The sequence below is a fragment of the Pygocentrus nattereri genome, chromosome 23, assembly GCF_015220715.1.
Source record: "Pygocentrus nattereri isolate fPygNat1 chromosome 23, fPygNat1.pri, whole genome shotgun sequence".
Classification (NCBI taxonomy): domain Eukaryota; kingdom Metazoa; phylum Chordata; class Actinopteri; order Characiformes; family Serrasalmidae; genus Pygocentrus; species Pygocentrus nattereri.
This window is the reverse complement of record NC_051233.1, coordinates 27,884,239-27,910,003: the sequence shown is the minus strand read 5'-3', so window position 1 is coordinate 27,910,003 and position 25,765 is coordinate 27,884,239. Positions and strand designations below refer to the sequence as shown.

Genomic DNA, 25,765 nt, shown 5'->3' with positions numbered 1-25,765 from the left:
CTTGAGGTTTAGGTTTAATAAACTCTTTCACACTGAACTTCACGTTTAGTTGAGTTCAGTGGGTATTTAGATGAATGTTATTGAAAGGCAGACAGAGCATTTACAAAGAATCTACAGTGAACCATCCGAGTTACACTCAGCTTCAAGTTCAGTGGCAATGACTATTCAGTTGAATGTGCAGAGTGAGTCGAAAGTCACAGGACAGGTTTTATTTTATTCTCGACTTTTATCTCTGGGGTCAAACAAGCTGTGCATGCTGAGAAAATCCACAGCAAACGCCCCCTTCAGCACCGCGTCGTGGAGGCTTGACATCATAAAATAAAACTGTGTCCTGTGACTTTTGAATAATAATAATAATAATACTTTTATTTTATAAAGTAATAATGTAGTAATAATGTAGTAGTAATTTTGACTCACCCTGTAGATTCTTTGTAAATGCTCAATATATATTTAAGTAACGGAGGACCATCCAAATAAAGCGATACTCGTATCCGTACCAAAATCCACTGAAAACGATATTTTCTAAGTTGTATTGACTCCACACACCTCGTCTCGCCTCCAGGCCTTTTTAAAGTCTTTTAACCGTTCTGTTTTAAAACATCGGGCTACGAAAAGCTACAAATACAAACTTTTCACCAGGAAAAACACTTAAAATGTTCAGTATAACAACTAAACTAATAGGTCCCCTATAACTTAAAACCGTTTGAACCTTAAAACCACTGTTGAACCTTTGCGGGTACATTAACACTGTTTGTACCTTGAGGAAGGAGAAATGTACCTGCACCGTTCCTTTATTTCTGTGGGTGTGTGTGTGTGTGTGTGTGTGTGTGTGTGTGTGTGTGTGTGTGTGTGTGTGTGTGTGTGTGTGTGTGTGTGTGCGCATCCATCAGTAAGATTTACTAATGATTTACTTTGTTTGCTGGGGCACCGTGATGTAATCAAAGCCAAGGCAAGCAGAGACGATCTAACAAGGCACAAAAAGATTCCTTCTGATTTCAGATCGACTTTAAATGTCCTTAATGTGAAGAGTTAACATTGCTTCACCATGTAGACTTAAAAAGTGGCCTAATTGCCCAGTGATATGAGAGTTTTGCTAATTTTACGCTAAAGCTTCCTTATCAGTTCCTGCCGTGCTTTCCTTAAATGCTAAATCTAGCTTTTGAAGTCGCACTGCCAGTGAGAGAGAGTGTGTGTGTGTGTGTGTGTGTGTGTTATAGGGGACGGTTTAGCTGAAGTCCTCAGGCTGGATAATGGTGTGGTTTGACTAAGCTAAAATGAAAGAGTTGATTACACTGGCTCTCTTCCTCTACACCCATCCCTCCATCTCTCTCTTCTTCAGTTCTACTCCACCAGTTCTCACTCTCCTGTCTCCCCTTCTCTCAAGGGCTGCAACTATTGGATTTTCAAATGTTTAATACTATCTTGAGTGTTTAAACATTCGAGAGAACCGGGAGTCGCTCCATTTTATCCCTCTGATCCGCATCAGAACACAAATCATTGGAGAAGCTCTTTTATTGAACACACTAATGGAAGTTAAGAAGCAGCTGCTTCAGCGATTTTTCATATCATACTTTTATCAACGCACCATCTGAGCTGCTCTCATAGACACTACCCAGTGCGAAAGGCGCAGAATACGGCTGAACGATTAGGGTGAAATACCTAATTGCGATTTTTCTGTCCAACATTGCTTTAAATGATTTACATTGCTTTAATGTTTTCTATGAACCGATGAGCCTGTTTTTCTGAATAGGAAGACTAGCGTATACACAGTTACGTTCACATGTTTAAAAGACTCCTTATCACGGAAAAACTCATCTTCCTTACTTTTTAAAAACGAGAGGTTGATGTAGCGTAGAAACACGATTACACTGACCGTTACAGCCGCGCTGACCGTGTTAAAGGGCGAGATGAGATGAGGCTCTACAACGAGTCTCCACACTGCAGAGATGGTACTGATCTCCTGCTGTCTGAACTGTCTGAACCACATCACTGTATCTCCTCTCTGATTAATACAGCGTGCAATATATCATAACTATTACTGTCGTGACACTTTCACTGTAATACTGATTTCAGTTTACCTCATACCTCTCAGTGCCTGCCATCATGTAAATACAACAATCTGTCTCGTTTGCCATGTAAACATGCAGATATGCTTTTATTTTACTTCTCTTTCACTGTAACTTATGTCTAGATTTATTTCTATTTTTCTGCATAGCAGACGTTTGCGTGCAATTATATGTGTTGCTACTGAAACACTGCAACTTCCCTTCTGGATGGATGGATGGATGGATGGATGGATGGATGGATTCAAAGTCTGACTTTTGAAAAGCATCATTCAGTTCTCAGTCAATATAATCCAGATACTGCAGCAAAGCTACAGCCTGTTTGGAGGTCTGTCTGTCCGTCTAACATCACTGGGGGCTGTTACCACACCAGGCACAGGCTTATACTCGACTGCACGCTATGAGTGTGACTCATGTAGAGATTTAGCTGAAAGACGCTGGAGCATTTTGACAGTCACAGATTAGAGCTCTAAAACACCAACAGTGTCACTGAAAAGGATTTGACCATTTTTAAACATTTTAAGTAACGAATTTAGCAACACGTATCGAATATTCGTCCCACTCTCCCCGTTCCTTCCCTCACTCCGTATCTCCCCTCTGTTCTCCCTCTCCTTCACACACGGACACTCTCCGAGATCATCGCTCTGAACGCGCCCGTGTCGTCTCAGTGCCACAAGATTAAACACCTCGTCCCGTGACGGGCGAGAAAAGCGCAAAGTGTGTGTGACCAATCAGCCGTCACCCTCTTCCGCCAGTTTAATGACACAGGAGGAGGAAGAGACTCGTTACATGACGAATATGTTTTTAGACCAGTGATGGAAGGTGTGTGAGAGGATGTGAGAGGATGCGTGCGCGCGCGCACACACACACACACACACACACACACACACACACACACACACACACACACACACACCTCTCTTTAACCAGCTTCTCAGCAATAGAGAAAAAATAACTGCCCTTAAATTCAGACCTATTGTAGGTATTTGAGAGAGAAATTTTGGTGGTATTAGAATTAGAATTGAAAAATAATCATTTTTAATAAAAGTCATTGAACAGTGCTCACACTTCAGATGTACTAATGGAATATTCAAAACAAATTCCCAACACATCCTATAGTATGGAAATGAATTTCTAGCATATCCCCTTTTTACATACAGAAATATTCCAACACATTTCACTGTACTAGGAAAGCATCACATAATACAATATATTCCTCTGGACTTGGAACATTCTGAAACATTCCATGATATATTGCTGTACCTAAGGGAATATTCCAATATATTACAAAATATTCCACTATTCTTAAAAGACTGTTCAAACACATTTTGAAGAAGATTCCAAGATACCGTACTGTACTTAAGAGGAATATTCCAAAACGGTGCCACATATTCCAAAGGACAAAGGAATAGTCAAACTTATGGCACTGTACCTAAACAAACATTCCAATATATTACAGCATATTTCACTAATCTTCAAGACATATTCCAACAAAATCAACAGTACTTACAGGAATACTGCAAGAAACGATGTCATTCCTTTTTACTAAAAGGAATATTCCAATATACTGCAACAAATTCCACTGCACGTCAAAGCAGCATTCCAACATATTCAAACACAAGAAATACTAAAACAGACTCTGGACAACGCATCTTTTGTAACAGCGGCTGCGCCTTTGTGCTTGTCTGTACGCATTTGTTTAGTGTCTGTATTCTGTGGACGCCCATGGGAGGGATTTTATCCTGTATCTTACTTTAGAGACGAACACTTCACAAGAAGGAAATTGTTGTAAAAACCCTGAAAACTGGAAAAAACGAATGCAGATAAACTGCCTGACTGTCCTTTTAAGTGTACTTGGCTCAGTGTAAGCAAATAAATAACATCCAAAGCAGTCGCACAGAGACGTTGGCCTAACACCAGATCCACGGATGATTCTTTGGACAGTTCTTCAAACGTTTATTGCCGCCATTCATTCGTTTTACTGATGTTTTACACCAGCGTCTGACCACATCAGTCATACTGTCCCTCTCATCGAAGTAAAGGGTGGAACCTAAACCACGTACAGAGAGGCAGCAGCACTATTAATGTCATGACAAACAGCGTGGACCCCTGCCATCTCCTGCGCGCGGTGTTTTCAATCCAACAGATCAATGATGCAATCCGAACTGGCTCCTCCAACAGCCAATGAAAAACAGAGCGCCAAAGAAGAAAAGACCGAAAAGTAAAAGTAAAACAAAGAAAAACAACAAAAAGCTTTTTAGGCTGCGTTCACATTACCAAATCAGATTTTTTACCCTAATGTGACTCAGATCTGACGTTTTCAGGGCTGTGTGGACACACAAATCTGACCTTTTCAAATCCGACCTGAGCCACTTTCATACGTGGTCCTAGATCGGATGCGCATCCGGTTCGTGGCCAGGCGACAACGTGACGCTCAGATCAGAACTCGTGCTTATGTCCACTGCACCTTCATTCAGCGTTACCATGGTAGCAGCCTTGAACAGACGTTAAAGCCTGTAAACGGTGGAAAAGCAACATCTCATCTGTTTCTCCTTCGTCTCTGTCTAATAACGAAGCTGAGAGCTGATCAGAGTTAATGATCTTCTCAGTGAAGCTCGTTCTGCTCGTTAGTTTGTGCTGATGATGACGTTACTGCGGACGCTGGTCCGTTCACATTAACGACTGACTTGAAACACCTAAACTAGTGTGAACCATCATGTTAGAGATCGGAACTGAGCAAAAAAAAAAAGGGGGGATTTGAGCAATGAGGCTTGTAATATGAATGTAGCATTAATGAGTTCTGGGGTTTAAAACTCTAGAAATACCACACTGATCACATTTATAAATCAATGAGCCTCACTTAAACACCTTTACCTGCCGCTTCTTTACTGCGTCGGCGAAAACAGCAGCAGTGGCTCTAACGTTGTTTATTTGGGCCTCCTAGTAACAGCGGAACATGCGAGTTCGGCCGAGTTCGGCGAGTGCCGTCCTCCGTCAAGTCCAGTCTTTTATAATCCGTTCAGACTTAAAGCCGTGCAGTGAACCCAAAGGGTTTCCTGGTTCATCAATGTGCTTTTATTATGGTTTAACATGTAGCGCAGTAACAACACGGAGCAACTTCCTCTCAATACGAGCAGCTCATCCACATCACGCAGCCTGTGTGTGGGAAAGATTTAGTTCTGCTGTGATGCACTCTTGTCCTCTCACTCTCCGAACACTCCTGCTACTGTGTGACCTGCCCCCATTGTGTGAGAGTGTGTGTGTGTGTGTGTGTGTGTGTGTGTGTGTGTGTGTGTGTGTGTGTGTGTGTCTCAGTACATCTCAAGCATGAAATTCTTACTACAGCAAACTAGGTGGACTACATTTACAGAACCTGCTGGATTTTGTTCTCTGCCTCTCTGCCTCACACACACACACACACACACACACACACACAAACCAAATAATGCTGGCACTTCAAAAAAAAAAAAAAAACCTCAGATGCACAAACCTTTGCCATATAATCCACCTCTGATGCTAAAAAGCACACACAGCGTTCCAGAACACTGTAATCCTGACCTCTGACACACACACACACACACACCCCCACCCCACACACACCCACAACAGTGGGCATTTTTAATAACTGTGGCCTGTTAATCTACATGTTGCTCACAAGCCTAAAAAAAAACCCCAAAAAAAACCCAACAGCCTGATTTTGCCGAGATGACTGAAGAACGAAGCAAACACACTCCAATCCAGAAAAAACACACTCCAATCCAGAAAACACACACTCCAATCCAGAAAACACACACTCCAATACAGAAAACACACACACACACACACACACTCCAATCCAGAAAAAACACACACACACACACACACACTCCAATCCAGAAAAAACACACACACACACACACACACACACTCCAATCCAGAAAAAACACACACACACACACACACACACACACACACACACACACACACACACACTCCAATCCAGAAAAAACACACACACACACACACACACACACACCAATCCAGAAAAACACACACACACACACACACACACACACTCCAGTCCAGCTACAGCTAAAACTGCATCGTTTTTGATAGTAATTTAAATACATGGTGCCACTGGTTCTTTGCATCATCTGTTCCATCTCATCAGATGTCAGAATAAATATGATTCAAAATTTAGAAGTATGGCGATTTGCTTAGGAGCCTAAGACTTTTACACAGTGCTGTATGTAAAGAATTTAAACCTAAACCTGCCTCTAATCTTAATCCCAGTAACCAATAAGAAAATGCTTCGCTCCTTAAGTTAAGACATGGAATATAGTGAGGAAAATTTTTGGACCTTTTTTTGTCTAGATTTACTACAATGGTCCTGAAAACACACCCACCCACACACCCACACCCACCCAGTAAAAATAGATCGTATGTTAGTCCATAGCTGGGCTTAGTGGGAAAACTGCTCCAAACTCCACAGCAAATTAACACTAATCTACAACCAGCCACAGGTTCAGCATCCACACACACACACACATTCAGTTGACCAACCAGCTGACCTACAGAACAGCAACTCGCCCAAACTTCACTGTGTACGCCCTGATGTTTATGTCTGAGATGTTTCCATACACAGCTCTGATGAGACGTGGCCGTTCCGCTTCGCTTTAAAAACAAAACGAAAGTATAGCATAACATGCAATTCAGTTCATCACTGCACTTAATACATGAATAAGTAATCGAACGCCAAGAGGAGTTTGGATAATCTGTATTTTCACATAACCACACCCATCCCTACAAAACAAGGGTTCAGTTAGAGTGCACACACGCACACACCCACACACACGCACACACGCACACACCCAGACAGACATTTAAACTACAGTCTGTAATCTGAATGGTAGGGTTCCATGTATAATTGCAGACCACTGTACCATTTCAGAAAGCTGTAAACACTTAAAAAGGCCATCTGTGGTCAGACTCTATTTTCAGAGTTATATAACACAAACAGCGCTGCTCTCTTAAATATAACCTACAATAAAAGTCTTCTAGTCCAGATATACAGCCAGCTTCACGACTAAGCCCTAGCCCCAGACTCTTCAATAAAAAATAAATAAAATAATAAAACTACATAAATCTGTAACTGCTAATCCGATTAACTGTGAAATTTGATCCAGAGAGGTTTAATGTGTCCAGAAAAGCAGAGTGAATGTAAAACTGACTAATTAACCCCAAACAAACTAAACGAACCCGCAGCTGCTCACAGACTGACCCAGTGACTACTTTACAGCTTAGTCTGAGCAGAAAATGCAGCGCAATGACCAAGTTGGTCAATCAATGGCAACAATTTTGAGGGAAAGAAAAAAATAAGGTAACCCTTTAAACACCCAGAACCCACCGGTGAGCCCAAAGTGCCATTACACACTTCCATAAGCTAAGAACAGCTCGACTAGTTTGCACTGGAGTCCCTGTAGTTACTGCACAAGAAGCCTTAGTGCATAATAAACTACACAAACACGAGTAAATCAAAACTTTTTTTTTAAAAATCACGGTGAGGTCAGAGATTTACACCTCCAATCCGTTTACGTTCGTTCCTGCTCCTGTTCCACAGCAAAGCTAATCAAATCCGGATCTGGACTCTACACCAGGATTTAATCATCACCAGCAGATACTCAAAAGGAGCTTACAGGTCACCCTCAGCACACCTGCTTTAAGTCAAGGGAGGGTGGAAGACCTGAACTGGAGCATGAAATCCTGACCTTTTGATTCTGGTCTCTGCTTTAAAGGGCAAACCAGTTATACGCCGTGCATTTTAGCACATTATGGTCATCTGATTACAGTTATACATAAACACTGAACGAATACACACACACACACACACACACACACACACACTTTCAGCTTTTGCCACAATTAGAAAGTGCCCGTTCCCTTTACACAGTATGCCAATTTCATGATGATTGGACCAAAACAAGTGGCCCAAAATGCCTGGGGGGGGGGGGGGGGGGGGGGGGGGGTCTGGTTCCAATGAGACTTACATTAAAAGTATGTTTTTCTTTTCCTTTCTCCTTTAAAGTCGTCATTTTGGAGATCTGAGGTTTAGTCTTCTGCTTGCTACACTGACGCTGTGCTGCATAATCAAATTAGAATAAATCAATTCATTATTAAATCTGCTTTGGCAAATTACGACCAGTCAGACCCGTAACTTCATTACCAGTGCGCAGCGCTTTAAGTCTGAATGCACAACTTTTTTTTCATGTGAACTTGACTGATGCGCAGTTATGCTAACGCTGAATGAGATTCTTCACACCCACAAACAGTTAACAACAGTTAAACCCCGGATCTGTGGCGGTCAGTCAACCGGAAAAGCAGTGCGAAGGATAAAACAGGAGCTGTAATTCGTAACTGCAACACAAACGCTGTGAATCCGGGTTTGTAGGTGTACTAGGACGGACAAACAAAGCCAGACCTGCACGCATGAGAGCGGCGGATCAGCGGCGCTCATTAATGAAACGCTGACCCAGTTTAACTGAGGTTACTGAACCGCCGAACAAGAGGAGACGACCGGGACCGTTTAGGACCATAAACCTGAACCGAAAACCGGAACAGACAGACGAGAAGGAACAGGAAGTGTAGAGAGCAGGTGCACCATCAGAAATCCTCCCATACAGAGAGAGAGAGAGAGAGAGAGAGAGAGAGAGAGAGAGAGAGAGAGAGAGAGAGAGAGAGAGAGAGAGAGAGAGATGCTAATAAGAAAGGAAGACTGAAAAAGTGGGGTGGGGTGGCAGAGAGAGAGAGAGAGAGAGAGAGAGAGAGAGAGATGCTAATAAGAAAGGAAGACTGAAAAAGTGGGGTGGGGTGGCAGAGAGAGAGAGAGAGAGAGAGAGAGAGAGAGAGAGAGAGAGAGAGAGAGAGACAGACAGACACACACACAAATGGTACACACGCAGTGAAAGAGGATGACACACACACAGAGAGAGAGAGACAGAGAGAGAGAGAGAGAGAGAGAGAGAGAGAGAGAGAGAGAGAGAGAGAGAGATGCTAATAAGAAAGGGAGAAAGATGAGGAGTGAATGAAATTTAGAGAGTGGGGTGGGGGAGAGACAGTGAGAGAGAGAGAGATGCAGAAAAAAAGAGGGATAAAAAGGGAAGCAGGGAGAGAGGGAGGGAGGAAGAAGCTCGCGGCCAAAAATAAACATAAATAAAGCACAGGACGACTGAATTCTGATGGAGATCCGTGGAATAAAAATCACACCAACACAAGAGAAACGATACAGACAGCTGGGGGGGAGAGAGAGAGAGAGAGAGAGAGAGAGAGAGAGAGAGAGAGAGAGAGAGAGAGAGAGAGAGAGAGAGAGAGAGACCCCTAGCACTGTGGGGAGCTGAACAGGGAAACAGGGAGGGGATAAAGGGAGAGAGAGCCGATGATGAAGTTGGTTCCTTATCCGAATTTTCCGTTCCACCTTAAACGGCGCAGTTACATTCAGACGCCTTTACGGCTACAGAACGTAACCGCTGCCGATTTAAGGTGGGCCGGAAAATTCGAAATGATGAGCCAACTTGGGCTTCGTGCGCGACAGACAAAAGCGCTAAAAAGAAACCAAAGCAGACAGATAATCAAACTTTCTCCACTTCATCGCTTCCGTTGTGTGTCGTATTTCCCGCTACTTACATGTAGGCTGGAGACAGCGGGGAGGACCTGGAGGTTTTAAGCACAGGCACGGGGAATTTCCAGCTGACCGGAGAGCCGCTTTTCCATTTCAGAGGCATGATTAGCTACCGGCTCACGGAGCTCACACGGCGGAGAAAAACCACGGAGAACCAAGAGTCCATGAAAAAAAGGAGGCCGGAGAGGAGTCCCATCTCCAGCCGAGCGGTGGAGGAGGTGGAGGAGGAGGAGGAGGACGGACGGATGGATGAAGGTGACGGTTGTGAGGTTAACGTTAGCAGTCCGAGCTAAAATAACGACGCTAGCGAAGCGAAGCCGAGGCTAAAAGATTAGCCGAGTGCGCGAGGCGAGGGAGAGAGCTTAAACATGATGGAGGAGGGAAAAAAGAGATGATGTGAGGAGAAATGGAGAGGAGGATGGAAAAAAAAAAGAAATCCACCTCAGGTGCCGAGAAGAGGCGCTGCAGCGAGATCGTAGTGGTGGATGTGGGGAGAGAGAGAGAGAGAGAGAGAGAGAGAGAGAGAGAGAGAGAGAGAGAGAGAGAGTGTAAAGGAGAGCGGACTGCAGTGGAGAGAGGATATAGACAGGGAGAGAGAGGTATAGAGAAGACAAGGAGGGAGGGAGGGAGGAGGGGTGGGGAGAGAGCAAAACAGAGGAGGGAGGGGGTTGGGGAGAGAGAGAGAGAGAAGGAGGGAAGGGGGTTGGGAGAGAGGGAACACAAAATAGAAGGACAGCGATTGAGGGGGGGGGGGGGGGGAGGGAGAGAAGAGCAAAATAGCAAGAAAGAGTGATGGGAAACCAAACCAAAAGGGAGAGAGACATAGAATGAGACAAAGAGAGAGAGGAGAGGGAGGGAGCTGAGAGAGCTACACAGAGAACGAAAGAGAGAGAAAGAGATGGAGGGAGAAAAGTGAAGAATATGAAGAGAGAATGGAGGGAGGGAGGGAGAGATCAAAACAAAGGCACAGACAGACAGACATACAGACAGAATGAAGCTAAAAGCAGATAAAGTGTGAAGGTCTGGTTTAAGACACCATCACACAGCACTGCACTGTTAAAGACGCTGGGATTAATATCCAGAATGAAGATCTAATTAATTAAATGTTCAGAATGAATTTCTAATAATACATTCTCTGAATTAAGTTAATTAATTAATGTTCAGAATGAAATTATAGTATCTATATCCAGAATGATGTTATAATAAAATTAACTGTCAGAGAGAAGCTAATATGCACTACATTTCCAAAAGTCTTCACTCACCCATCCAAATCATTGAATTCAGGCGTTCCAGTCACTTCCATGGCTACAGGTGTATAAAACGAAGCACCTAGGCCTGCAGACTGCTTCTACAGACATTAGTGAAGGAGTGGGTCGCTCTCAGGAGCTCAGTGAATTCCAGCGTGGTACCATGATCGGATGCCAGTGTGCAAATGTGAAATTTCCTCACCACTAAATATTCCACAGTCAACTGTCAGTGGGATTATAACAAAGTGGAAGCGATTGGGAGCGACAGCAACTCAGCCAAGAAGTGGTCGGCCACGTAAAATGACAGAGCAGGTTCAGCGGATGCTGAGGTGCATAGCGCGCAGAAGTCGCCAACTTTCTGCAGAGTCAATCGTTACAGACCTCCAAACTTCATGTGGCCTTCAGATCAGCTCAAGAACAGCATAGAGAGCTTCATGGAATGGGTTTCCAAGGCCGAACAGCTGCATCCAAGCCTTACATCACCAAGCGCAATGCAAAGCATGGAATGCAGTGGTGTAAAGTGCCGCCACTGGACTCTAGAGCAGTGGAGACGTGTTCTCTGGAGTGACGATTCATGCTGGCAATCCGATGGACTAGTCTGGGTTTGGCGGTTGCCAGGAGAACGGTACTTGTCTGACTGCATTGTAACAAGTGTAAAGTTTGGTGGAGGAGGGATTATGGTGCGGGGTTGTTCTTCAGGAGTTGGGCTCGGTGCCTTAATTCCAGTGAAAGGAGCTCTTAATGCTTCAACAGCAAGAGATTTTCGACAATTTCATGATCCCAACTTTATGGGATCAGTCTGGGGACGGCCCCTTCCTGTTCCAACATGACTGCACACCAGTGCCCAAAGCAGGTCCATAAAGACATGGATGAGCAAGTTTGGTGTGGAAGAACTTGACTGGCCTGCACAGAGTCCTGACAAACCGATAGAACACCTTTGGGATGAATTGAGTGGAGACTGTGAGCCAGGCCTTCTCGTCCAACATCAGTGTCTGACCCCACAAATGCACTTCTGGAAGAATGGTCAAAAATTCCCATAAACACGCTCCTTGTGGAAAGCCTTCCCAGAAGAGTTGAAGCTGTAAAGGGTGGGCCGACATTATATTAAACCCCATGGATTAAGAATGGGATGTCACTCAAGCTCATATGCATGTGAAGGCAGATGAACGAATACTTTTGGCAATGTAGTGTATAAGTATCCAGAATGAGGTCCTAATAAATTTAACACTTGAATGCTTCATATTTGATCAAATGCCATGACTCCTTACTTTTGAACAGTGTTGTATATAAGAAAAGCTTTTCCACACAAACTCCGCCGCCGGCCTTTTCCCTGGCTGTCGGGTCAGCACTCCTCTAAAGCAACAGAACTATGAGAAGAAAAGAACATGGGAGAAAAAAAGATGAAGACTCGTTTCTGCGATTACATCGGTGTCGGTTAAAGGAGCTGACAGAACGTCAGAGGAGATGCTGTTTCTCGGCAGCAGACGCAGTTCGATGGCTGTTTTTCCTGCTCGCTCACTTTACCTCGTTCCTTTACTTATTCCTCTATACGCAGACCTCAACAAACCGGAGCTACGAGGCTAATGTAGCCTTGTGCACCAATTAGCTTCAAGCTTAATTCATGTTACACTTGACTGAAAATGTGTTGAGTTGTTAGCAGGACTAGAATTCCCCTTCTGATGATGCATCTTTAAGGCGGAGGGAACTTCTGAAAAACTCTGTGGTTAGAAGAACAAAAGTTTGGTTCCAGATTAAATTCCTTCACCAGCTGGTCCAGAATCTCCTACTGCTCTCTAGTAATTCAAAGTACAGGCTGATACAGTTCAAGGTCCTGCATAGTCTCCATTACTCAAAAACAACTATCTAGGATCTACGGATCAGCGTCTTCACTTTGCGATAAGTGTGAGATTGCAGATGGCACCTTGGCCCATCAGTTTTGGTTCTGTCCAGTCTCACATGATTTTTGGCCCAATGTATTTTCATTTCTTTCTGATCTACTTGATATCCAAGTGTCTCCCGACCCTGTTGTTGTGATTTGTGGCTATTCTGAGTCTACAGTTGATTTTTCCCGAATTCAACATCAGGCTCCAATGACCAGTATGGTTGCTGCCAAAAAGGTCATTCTTCTGAACTGGAAATCGTCCTCAGCTCCCTCGTTTTAAAAGACGGCTGAGATGACACACGTTGTCCAGACAGAGAGATAGAGATGCTGTGATAAAAAAAAAATTCTTAGACAAGTTAAGGGGACCTTAGTTATGTTTTTCTTTCATCCTCTCGCTCTTTTTTTTCTGTCTGGATGTTGGACTGGGGTGGGATATGGCAGTGCATTCAAAATGTTTCTGTTTATGTTATAAATGTAAAATTATAAATAATATATCTCTCTTCACCAGCACACAGCATGACCGGCACTCATAAGTCAAACCAGGTGTTGGATGATAATCTGGAAATGGTTGAATGAACACAGTGACACACACACACACACACACACACACACACACACACACACACACACACACACACACACACACACACACACACACCTACTTATTGTACTAGTACTATTTTTATTTCTTCCAATATTAGCTTTTTGCCTGCTTACTGCCCAGACGAAAAGCTTTTTAATTCCAATTTTCTGAGGTGCCTAAACCATTTGCACAGCACTGTATATCAGTGTTAAGACACCGTAACAAAAATGGCCTGTTTGTTGTCTAAAACATAAAGAGAATGAAGTTATAAGGAAGATACCAACAACAACAAAGTTAGAACAAGATAATATCCACAATGAAATGATAAGAAATCTTGACAATAGTCACAATATACTGACAACGCCTCAAATATCATTGTGACTGCACACCCTACAAATGCAGAAAGAAGCCAGAAAGCCTGACCAGTAACGTTACAGGACGCTCTAAAACAGCCCCCAAAAATCCAAAAAGCGTCTGCCGTTTTTCAGAAGTTCCCATCACCTCAAACAGACTGACCCATGTTGTTTCTGACGCTGTACAACACACAGTCCTCTATAAAAACAACACGGCTGCTTCCGTCTTTAGCCATGCTGATGTACTACTGTCCATGTTTATAGACAACAGCATCTCAGACCGTGTGAGAAACAACACAGGTAAGTCTATTTGAGACATTGCTTAACAACTCTACATGGTGTGAGGCGTGTGAGAGGATTCAGGAATGTAGTTGAACCAATTAATTGGTGGGACTCTAACCTTCATTACCTGTAGCTACATTAGCCTCATAGCTCTAGTAGAAAACTCTACTGACCGAATACTTGTGGTGTAAACAGAAAGATTAGTACATTTTTTGGTCCAACCATTAAACTGCAATGTAGTAATAGAAGTGCTACATAAACAGGGTTAAATGGTGAGAGATGGTTCAATTGAATGTATTAATGTGGGATTAAACCCTGAGCTGGAATACTGGAGCCGCTGCGATTCTGGACCTACTTGCACACGCAACCCAAGAAGGTCGATAAGAAAAAGGTCAGACATCGAAAAGGAGAAAACAAAAACAGGCTGCTTCCCTGTGACGCTTCCATCCTTTCCCCCATGCTGTAGGAACAGGTGAACCACCATTAAGCCAATAAAGCCAATTAATTCATTAACACAGACTCACGCTACTGTGGCTGTCTGCTCACGCTACTGCGTCCATCAGCCCAGCAAATCCCACCTAAATCCATTAGCACAGCAAATAAAGTCGTGTAACACCTTCACAGGCACACAGTGCTGTGTTTATACCAGTGTACGATATTCCTCACATGTGAGTCATATTTCATGATATTTGAAGTTACACACCTCTGTGGTGCTGGATGATATATTGTCTATACCGGTCTACCGTGATATTGACCTGTCAGGAGATCATTTTTCACTATATTTGTTAAATTGTGAGCACTATATCAGTTATAAATCCATAAAACAGTGTGTTTTGGTTGCCAAGCAGTTTGTTTTTTAGTATAATTCTGTTTTGTGTCATTTTAAGAGGGGAAAAAGAGAATAACACAGTCCAAACAGAGCAAATCAATCAATTACAGACTTGAAAGACATTCTTTTAAGCCCTTAAATTGCCAAGGCCGAACAGCAGGTCTCAGTTTTATTACACTCTTTTATAACCCAAGAATAGCTCCACCGGTTTGCATTGAAGACCCTGTAGTTACTGAATAATAAGCTTTGGTGTTTAATAAGCCGATTTTTAAGGTGTTAACATAGTGTAGCAGCACCCACTAATTACAGGTTTATTAAATGTATTAATGCTGAGGACTCTTTCCATAACACAGTACTGCTAGATGGCTTTTCCTCTGGGGTTCACACTTATGGATGGCTATGGCTTTGCTGGGGTTCAACCTGACAACCTCCGGTTGGAGTGACGGCTCAGTCCACTGCACCACTCGGGAACACATGAAGCAGCTCAGGCTGTGTGTCCATAAATGTTTACACTGCAGAAAACGTGTTGTTTTAACCCGAGTAGCACAGTCTCATGTGGTGCAGCCGTCTAATAATTCATCCCAACATCAGGAGACTGAGTTTGAATCCCAGCAGTACCACAGCTGTCCATATCCAGAAGCCCAAAAGGAAAAACGCCAGATGGGACTGTGTGAGATTGACAGAGTTTTCAGACAAGCCCCCAAGGCAAACTTATTTTTTCAGGTTTCTCACCATTTTAGCCTCATCAGTATTACATATAAGGACTCCGAAGACGTGTCCAGATTCACTGGGGGCAAGTAAATAAAAAGGTTCTCTCTTAAGTTAACTTAAGTGATACTTTTTGATCCCACAACTGGGGAAATTCCACCTCCGCATTTAACCCATCCGTGAAGTGAAACACCACATACACACTAGTGAACACACACACACTAGGGGGCAGTGAGCACACTTGCCCGGAGCGGTGGGCAGCCCTATCCACAGCGCCCGGGGAGCAGTTGGGGGTTAGGTATCTTGCTCAAGGACACCTCAGTCATGGACTGTCGGCCCTGGGGATCGAACCGGCAACCTTCCGGTCACAGGGCCAGATCCCTAACCTCCTATTTCACATCAGACCACTCTGAATGACTCCAACCTCAACCTCCAAATGCCTCCAATACACAAATTCTAAAAGAAAAACAAAAACTGTGAATTCTCCTTTAAAACGAGCATCTGAACAGTCTACTTCCCCACAGGAAGAAACTGTGGAGAGCAAGTGCAGTTTCAGGATAGATTTGCTGCAGGATGGGATAACATTCATTCCCGTTTCTCTCCGATATCCAATCCAGCACTTTCTGCTGACATCAGCCCGAAAAAGATACCTGTCAATACTCATATGCCAGCTCTGTTACTAAATGTGGTTATAATAATAGAGCATACTCAACTGAACTAAGACAGACACACACACACACACAGAGAGAGAGAGAGAGAGAGAGAGAGAGAGAGAGAGAGAGAGAGAGAGAGAGAGACTTGCCTATTACATCCATTGGACACAGACGAATACAGAGATTCTACCCTCTGCTGGACATATAAGGCACTGAATGAACACGCATACACAGAGCCCTCCATCTACTCCCATTTAATGAAGTGCTAAATGTGTAGAGTGGTAGAGGAACATCTATTCATAGGAGTCTATTATTAGAGCTGATTAAGAGGAGCTCCGTAAAGGAGGAGAGAAAAGAAAGCAGCTAACAGAGACTGAATTTAGTCAAAACGCTTCAGTTGCACACTTCTCAATGTGTCGGTCCGTTCTGTTTTAGCAGGAGTCTGACCAAAGTGAACACCCAATCAATCACTCTCAGTGTTTATTTCACCATCAGCCTTTGAATAACCATTCATTTATTCATCTAATTAGCGCTTAAGCAGTGACTGAACGGGAGTGCTATTCGCTCAGTGCTGGACAGGACTGAACTATTTTGTTTAGTGGTAAAAACATGCATCAATAAACGAACCTGGACATTTTCTCATCCTCATTCTGCGTCGGTGTTCACCAGTCAGATCAAATTAGCTGCTTAAGCGGGGCTGAAGTTCTTACTCTTCCTATTTTTAGCCGTAGATATGGACATAATGCAGAGGACAAAGACGAGGGAGGAAGTACAAAACATGACTAGGCTTCACATTTAGTTCCTGGTCCAGAGTTACAGGATCCTACAGTTAGAGTTCAGTGGATCTGCCGTATGATGAGCAGCAGGCAGTAAACGAGTTCGGGTCTTTGTTTTTAGCTGTTTGTTTCATCCAAGAGTGAAAAAAAAGTCTGAAACGCTTTGTTTTCAGTGGCTCGTCGGCCACCATTAATTTAACGCTCCTCTGAATCAGAATCAGAATCCTTTATTGATCCCGGAGGGAAACTGCAGTTGTTACAGTTGCAACCATTTATGTAAAAGAATAAACACTTTAATAATTCAAAACAAAGAGAAACTTGCAGTATGTACACACGATTTAAGTTCTTATGAATATAGTAAAGTGGTGGTGACTGATAATAAATATTAAACATCTAGTATAAAGCAGTTCAAATGACTGTCCCTCTGAGTTTCAGCACAGTTATTATTATTACCCATATGAAAAGTTGGTATTGAGTTTTGCACAGATGGACCACGCTTAGTGAATCACACACTGAGGGAGGAGTTATAGAGTTTGCTGGCCACAGGTAAGAATGACATCCTGTGGCGCTCTGTGGTCATTTCGGTAGAGTGAGTCTTGAGCTGAATGAGCTCCTGTGTCTCATCACCGTGTCGTAGAGTGGGTGGGAGCTATTGTCCATAACGGCCTGCAGCTTAGACAGCGTCCGCCTCTCCGACACGGCCGTCAGCGAGTCTGTTGGTTAGTAACGAGTCTCACGAATTTGGTACATACTCAGCTGATGTAGTGGTCAGCGCTGCTCAACAGAATCCAAGTGAATTTGCAGTGCCTCCAAAATTACAATCTGCCTCGCAGTGCCTCACAAAGCAATGAATACAATGTTAAATTTGCCTTTTTCGTGTACCAGACATAATATAGTGAGTATTTTCTTGTTGATCTACTGAAATACAGACATTCTAATAGCAAAAACAACTGATAACTATGATGTATGAGGCATGAATGACTATGAACACATTTTTCTTCCATACTGTGACCCATCAGGGAGGGTCTCCGAGCTAGCTGTGCATTTTCTCTGTTAGGTGGGGTGGACCACAGTATTATCAGCTCATTTTAATTTGCTCTGCCCACTGGTCCGTGACGACATAATCAAAAATCAGAAAAATGTTTCAGGAGGCGAGGCAGAGTCAATGAACTGATCAAAGTTGACAGGAAAACAAGGACTCTGTCTTTGAAATGATGTAATTGTTATAACCAGGAACATCTGAACATCAGACGTGGCCACAATAAAGGTTGTTAACCACCATCGAAAAACTGAGTTAACCGCAGCTGTGTTTGTTAGGCTTAGACAGGCTCTGGGTGTTAAACTAAATAAACAAAACCTGCATGCATCCAATTCTGCACATCTGTGCTGTGTTTGATGCCACCAGACTATGAATACTATTATACATGAAGTAATAATGAATGTAGAGCTGGGCGATATGGACAAAAAGGTTAATCACGATAAAAAATATCGTATATTAGATGGAAGGACGGATGGAGGGATAGATGGATGGATACTTTATTGATCCCGAAGGAAATTTAGCAGCCAGTAGCAGACACACAACACTGTACAGTAACTGTAAAATATGTGTAGACATATAAGACTAAACCACATCCTATCTACAGGAATATATACAAATAGAAAAAAATACCACATTCTGTGATAATATCTATAACCTGAGATGAGAGATGCAGTGCAATAATGACTGCACGAAAATTTACAGGTGACGGCCACAGAATGAATGAATAAATATGTGCATATATTGTATCCAATAAAGTGTCTAGTGTCCAGATGTGCAAGATGCGCAGTGAGGTATGCAGAAAGTGCAATATGTGCAGCACGCTGTCTATATGTGCAGATGAATAGAGAAACACAGGATAAGCATGAGATCCAGATTCAGTCCTCCTCCTGCTGGACCCCCTGGGAAGAGTTGAAGAGCCTGATGGCTCTGGGGACAAAAGATCCATGATGATGGTGTGTAGTGGGTGGCCATCATCCTCCATAATGGAGAGCAGTTTGTGTAATGTCCTTCTCTCGGCCACCTTGACCACAGAGTCCAGTTCCGCACTGACCACTGACCCCGCTCACTTGACCAGCTTGTCCAGTCGCATCTCGTCTCTCTTTTTTATGCTTCATTCCCAGCACACCACAGCATAAAAAAAACACAGCTGGCAACCATGGTCTGACAGAACATCTGCAGGAGCTTCCTACAGATGTTAAAGGACCTCAGCCTCCTCTGGAAGTATAGCCTGCTTTGACCCTTCCTGTACAGGATGTCTGTGTTGGCTGACCAGTCCAACCTATCATCGAGTTGCAGCCCAAGATACCTGTAGGTCATTACCCTCTCCACTTCAACCCCCTCAATAGAGATTGGCCGTGCGGGTGGCCTAACCCTGCGAAAGTCCACTACCATCTACAGTACAGCCCCTTGTGGTGCTCCTGACCACAGTCTCTGATGTACAGTCCTTCAGCCTGCCATACTGAAGCTTGCCAATGAGATAGTCAGTAATCCAGGAGACCAGGTGTGGATCCACTTGCATGTTAACCAGCTTGTCTCTCAGTTGAGGGGCTGAATGGTGTTAAAGGCACTGGAAAAATCAAAGAACATGACTCTTACAGCACAACCACCCTTGTCCAGATAAGAGGAGGTGGTATAGCATGGCATCCTCCACTCCCACTTTCTCCCTGTAGGCGAACCGCAAGGGGTCTGTTGCGTGTCGAACCTGGGGTCTGAGAAGTTGTAGAAGAACACGCTCCAGTGTCTTCATGACATGGGATGTTAGAGCAACCGACCTCTTGGGTACTGGAATGATGCATGATGTCTTCCACAGTGTGGGAACCCTCCACAAGCGCAGACTCAGGTTGAGAACGTGCTGTAGGTGTGTCCCCAGCTCAGCAGCACAGGACCTAAGTAGTCTAGGACATACTTTGTCCGGACCAGCTGCCTTCCTTGTGTGGAGTTTCCTCAGCTCACCTCTAACTTGATCTGCAGTGAAGATGTGCAGGGAGGGGGGGCTATAGTGGGGCTGCAGATCAGATCAGATGCTTTGATGTGTGAAGAGGGGGTAGAGGGGGTTGTGATGTCTGTGCAGTCAGCGTTTGGGAGGGTGGCATGAATATCAATAGGAGCACATTAGGTGTTGATGTCCAGGCAGACAGAGACTGAAGCACCAGGAGCTGAGAAAAGTGAGGGTGTGGAGGTGACTGCTGGACATGCAGGTGCTGTGGAGATCTGAACAGGGCAGTCAAACTGGTTATAGAAGATGTTGAACTCATTGGCTCTCTCTGCGTCACCGTCTAACGCACTGTCCATTCTCTGCTTACAGCCTGTAATGGTCTTATTATATTAACCTCCCTCATGTTATTCTCCCTTAACCTCTGCTCCACCTTCACCCTGTAGGACTCCTTGGCCTCTCGCAATTGGACTTTGAGCTCCCTCTGTACGTTCCTAAACTCCTCCTGGTTGTTGTCTAAAGGCTCTCTTCTTATTCAGCAGACCGTCGACATCGCTGGTTATCCAGGACTTGTTGTTAGCAAAGCAGTGTACAGTTTTCACTTGAACAACAATGTCCATGCAAAAGTTCATGTAGTCCATCATTTTTTGTTTTAATCCCCTCAATATCCTCTCCGTATGGCTCCTGCAGTACACTCCATTCCGTGGAAATCGTAACAATCCCTGAGAGCCGCTTCGGCTTCAGGAGACCATTTCCTGAAGGAGCGTGTGGTTACAGGCTGTCTCTGGGGTTTGTACTGAGGCTGCAGGTAGACCAGGTTATGGTCAGATTTTCCCAGAGGGGGCAGGGGTGTGGCGATGTATGCATCCTTCACTTTGGCGTAAAGGAGATCAACTATCCTGTTCTTCCTAGTGGGGCAGTCTACACACTGGTAAAAGGATGTGAGCATTGAGTCCAGTGTAACAAGATTAAAATCACCAGAGATGGCAATGAAAGCCTCAGGGTGCTGGGTCTGCAGTCTCGCAATGGTAGCATGTATGACGTCGCATGCCATCTCAGCATCCGCACAAGGGGGAGCGTAAACACAAACAGCGATGGCATGTGACGGCTCCCTAGGCACATAAAAGGGACGAAGACTTACTGCCATCAGTTCAAAGTCCCGACTGCAGATTATCTCCTTCACAGTCGCATATCCTGGGTTACACCATCTGATGTTAACAAAAAGCATGAGCATATTATTCAATATCAATACATATCGCAATGAATGTCAGATCTTTATTTCTTTCAAGTTTGAAGGCTGATTTTTGCTCCCGAGGGGTCAGTTGCCATTTTAAACTATCCCTTATGGTCAGAACATGATAAAACACTCGCCAAACAGTGAGAAATCTGTCATGAGATTATGGGAGAACGTTTCCGGTGAGCTGTTTTTACCAGCTGGAAAAGCATGGCCACAATTTTTGTAATAGTCATAATTTAAGAAGGAAAACATTTTTAGTGGGAAACTTTAGTTTCTCAACAACGTCTGCATAATATGAACAGCAAACATTATCTGGCTCAGTACGTCAGTAATGGATCACAGTGCCATCACTCCTATTACATCCATGTCAGAGCACATCACAGTATTCAAACAAGCTAGTAGACGACTGGATTTCTCTATTCGATCATAGTGGCTTGAGGGGTGAACTGCGACATACACTCACTGGCCACCTTATTAGGTACACCTGTTCAATTGCTTGTTAACACAAATAGCTAATCAGCCAATCACACGGCCACAACTCAGTCGATTTAAGCATGTAGAGGTGGTCAAGACAACTTGAAGTGCAAACCGAGCATCAGAACGGGGAAGAAAGGGGATTTAAGGGACTTTGAACGTGGCGTGGTTGTTGGTGCCAGACAGCTGGTCTGAGTATTTCAGAAACTGCTGATCTGCTGGGATTTTCACGCACAACCATCTCTAGGGTTTACAGAGAACGGTCCGAAAATGAGGAAATATCCAGCGAGCGGTCAGTTGTGTGGACGAAAATGCCTTGTTGATGTGAGAGGTCAGAGGAGAATGGGCAGACTGGTTCTAGATGATAGAAAGGCAACAGCAACTCAAATAATCAACCAAAATCCCTGAGGAACGTTTCCAACACCTTGTTGAAATTCTGCCATGAAGAATTAAGGCAGTTCTGAAGGCAAAAGTGGGTCCAACCTTTTACTAGCACCTAATAATTGTACCTAATAAAGAGGCCGGTGAGTGTATATCTGATGCTTGCTGTGTAAAAGCATTAACTGCAGTGTGAATCTCACATCAGACAAACAGTCCTCCTTTTAGTTGCATTTAAACTGAAATAAACAGCTTTTTTTGATCTACAGTAACATCAATTCAGCCGAGCTGCATGAGTGACACCACAGCTTCAAGGTAGCCAAGCTTGGGAAGCCAGCGCCATCATCACTTTACATTCATTTAAAGCAGTGCTCCTTCACTTTTGCTGCTCGGGAATGCACTAACCCTAAAATATGACTAACACACAGTGTAGTTGTGTGGAGCAGATGTGATCTCATGCTGCTGAAGCTCATTAGGATGTTAGGAGAGAAGTTAGTTCGAAGGTCAGTACAGTTACGCCACTTCATCACTCACACTTGGTCACAGGAGAACAGGTCGGCGGTCGCTGCACTCAAACAGGGAATATATAACTCCACGTTTCAGACACTGCTAAAGTATATTTGACGACTCATTTCACTCCTTGACCCCCCTCCTCCCAATCGTGTCAAAAAAACTCGGAAGTGCGCCCTCTCCTGGTGACAGCAAAGTAGCGTCACTTTCCTTGCAGTAGAAAACGCCACCAGGGAAGTCACTAAACATGGAAGTGTGAGGATAACTCCATTATATCGAACAGGTCTCATATTTCTATTGAGGAAAGTTATAGCGTGATGATTTTTGTTATCGTTTTATCGCCCAGTCATTGCATTAACAAGACCGTCATGAGGTTAACCAGATTATGTCAGGACAGGTCAACTAAACCACTAAGTGGGCCATGGGAATCCTGGAAGGATCATTTCCAGAAAGAAGAGGATTTATATTCATCTATTCAGTCCCAGCTAGATGGAACAGCTTTGGACCATTTTGATCTTTCACGGATACGAACAGTCAGAGCCGGTACACATGTTAAAATGTGTTGATCATTAAGAACTAAAAAGAATTCTAAATCTTCGCTATAATATTCCGCTTCTGAAACACTGCGTTAGCCTGTACGACACGGAGCCGGTAAATACAGACGCGAATCAAAAGCAAAAGTCTCGGTACATCCAGTCTCATTAGAGAGAGCCGGAGTTTGACAGAAGAGTCGGACATGAAAGAGCTAAAGAAATCAAACAGGATTTCCTTACATTTCACACAGCATTATAACCACTGCTGTCTGTGTGTAATTGGAAGTGCACTAAAAGTGGACCAGCAAATCATGAAAACCAATGTGCACTGACACACACTTGTTATAACAGTGCTGCAAAGGAAATGAGACAGAGCGATGTGTTGGGGTAATACGGCAGCACGTCGGGCGACTTTGAGCGTATTTTTGGCAGGGCTCAAAGAAAATCCACAATTAATCCGCATTTATCATTTTCAAAGCAGTTCAGCAGCGGAGGAAAGGGGGAGGTAAAAAGGGAGAGAGCGAGAGAAAGACAGACAGACCGACCGAGAGGGAGCTGGAGAGAGGAGCTCACTCAAAGCGCTTAAGTACTTAAGAAGGAGGGGGAACAAAAAGTATTCCATCAATATTACAGCATGAGTAGCGCAAAACAGGTGAACGGGAGGAACGAGGGATAAAAACAAGAGGGAAGAGGCAAAAGTATGACAGCCAGTGAGAAAAAGAGATCCCATGTCATCATATACTGGTAATAAGACACAGCAGCCAAAATCAGTACAAATCAGCTGGAAGTAAAGCCAAAAGGCAAAATGTGATCCTTATTCAAATTTCCCCCCTGAACTTTTGGCCCCACTTAAACTGGCAGAACGCTACTAAATGCATGTTTTCCTGACATTTATATTTATCTCATACCCAACCACTCTCCCTATTCTGGAGAGTCTCTCAAAGCATTTAAAAGCACAGCAGCACACTGGCTCTTCACGGCAGGGTGGGTAAAGGATCCCATGTTGTTGCATAAAGAGGAGAAAAACCTCTGATCATGGGAAGATTAATGCATCATCTGCTGTGAACAACGCAAGCCTTTAGATAACTTTCGCTAATGTTAACAGCCGAGAGATATGGACCCCAGTGCTGCCATTTCTTTTCATTGTACACAAACAAAAAAAGGGAACATATCTAACTGCGATACTTCTGACCGATAATGTGAATGTAATTTAAAGCCAATTATTTCTATAAAGGAGGCCACAGGCCTTTTTTCATCACCATGAAAACAATCATTTTTTCAGCCTTGAGGCCTGAACACTGAATGTAGTGTGACTGCTACCTCATAAGTGCTGCATTATTAGGTTCATTTCCCCACTTCATATAAAACGTAGAATTACGAATTAAAACTTCAGGAGTGTGAAAGAGAACAACAACAACAACAACAACAACAACAACAACAACAACAACAACGATGACGACGACACGTACAACAACTTACTATTTACTCAGAATCTTCATCCAGGGGAGCAAATAAGCCTTGAAATTAAATTTAATAAAAAGATAACACAAATCAGTCAACCCCCAGAGTAAACGGCTAACTAGACTAAACCGCCTCACACTCTTCAGCAGACATGTGTACACGCAGAGTTCATATAACATACAAAGCAGAGAGAGAGAGAGAGAGAGAGAGAGAGAGAGAGAGAGAGAGAGAGAGAGAGAGAGAGAGAGAGAGAGAGAGACACTCTACATACAGCCAGTCAGAACATAGCAATAAATTCCATATATAACCTTAGTGGCGGTCACTTAACCTCATAAATATGGATGCTAATCAACAGCAACACACAACAGCCAAGCCCAGCCACTTTCATTAGCTAAAGGCTAACAGTGTTTGTCTCATCAATATTAATATTGAAAGATTCCATTCTATTACATCACCGTGATTTATCATACATCTAATTATTTTCTCTACATATCTGTAGAAGTATCACACACAATAGCAACACACTAGAAGATGTCCTTTAAACTGATCCAGGAACAGTTCCCCACTGTACACAGTAAATCTAATCAGCTCAATCAGAACAGAAAACGTCCATGCAAACACTTCCATCGGAATAAACGAGTCCGACTGAGGCCATTCGGAACGCAAGCTCTATACGATTGAATGAGGTAATCCTGTAAATAATCAGGTTCAATAGAAGAATAATTGCAGCGTAAACGCCTGAATCCGATTTAGTTCCTAATCCGAATGCGCAAGTACATTCTACGCATGCGCGTCACGTTCAACATGGCGGAGCCGAAACTGGTCTGCAGAGGAGACAAAGTTCATGCTCCGAACTTTAAAAGACGGCGGCGGGACGGAAGTCCAGCTTTGTGTCTCAGAACATGACGTCTTCCTCTCGGCCTTCTTTAACAAGGGCATGAGGTACGTTTTTCTGAAAGCAATTTTAAAGCAATTAACACAAGCACTGATCACTGCTGCTCATCTCACTCTGACTGGACTCGCCGTCATGGTTCCGTTTACGTGGTTCTCCATGCATGTGCATCATTTTTGATCAGATTAGTTGTAGTGTTGCAGGTAAACAAAGATTTTCACCAGATTGTTGAGCAGAGTGAGTATATAAAAAACACCCCAGTCTTAATCCGTAATCGG

At 43.6% G+C, this 25,765-nt stretch overlaps 1 protein-coding gene across 6 annotated transcripts in view; it reads right to left on the bottom strand.

Moving 5' to 3' along the window:
* klhl13 (kelch-like family member 13) overlaps window positions 1-25,765 on the bottom strand; it is a 99,501-nt gene that overhangs the window by 58,460 nt on the left and 15,276 nt on the right. Inside the window, exon 1 of one of the 6 annotated variants that reach the window (XM_037533532.1) lies at window positions 9,723-10,208. The exons of 3 other annotated variants lie outside the window; for them this stretch is intronic. In XM_037533532.1, coding sequence (XP_037389429.1) covers window positions 9,723-9,820 — 98 coding nt within the window. In that variant the 5' untranslated portion in view covers window positions 9,821-10,208. Of the gene's footprint in view, window positions 1-9,722; window positions 10,209-25,765 lie in introns of those variants that run through there. 2 more of the 6 variants (XM_037533534.1, XM_037533531.1) reach the window with 2 other exon arrangements.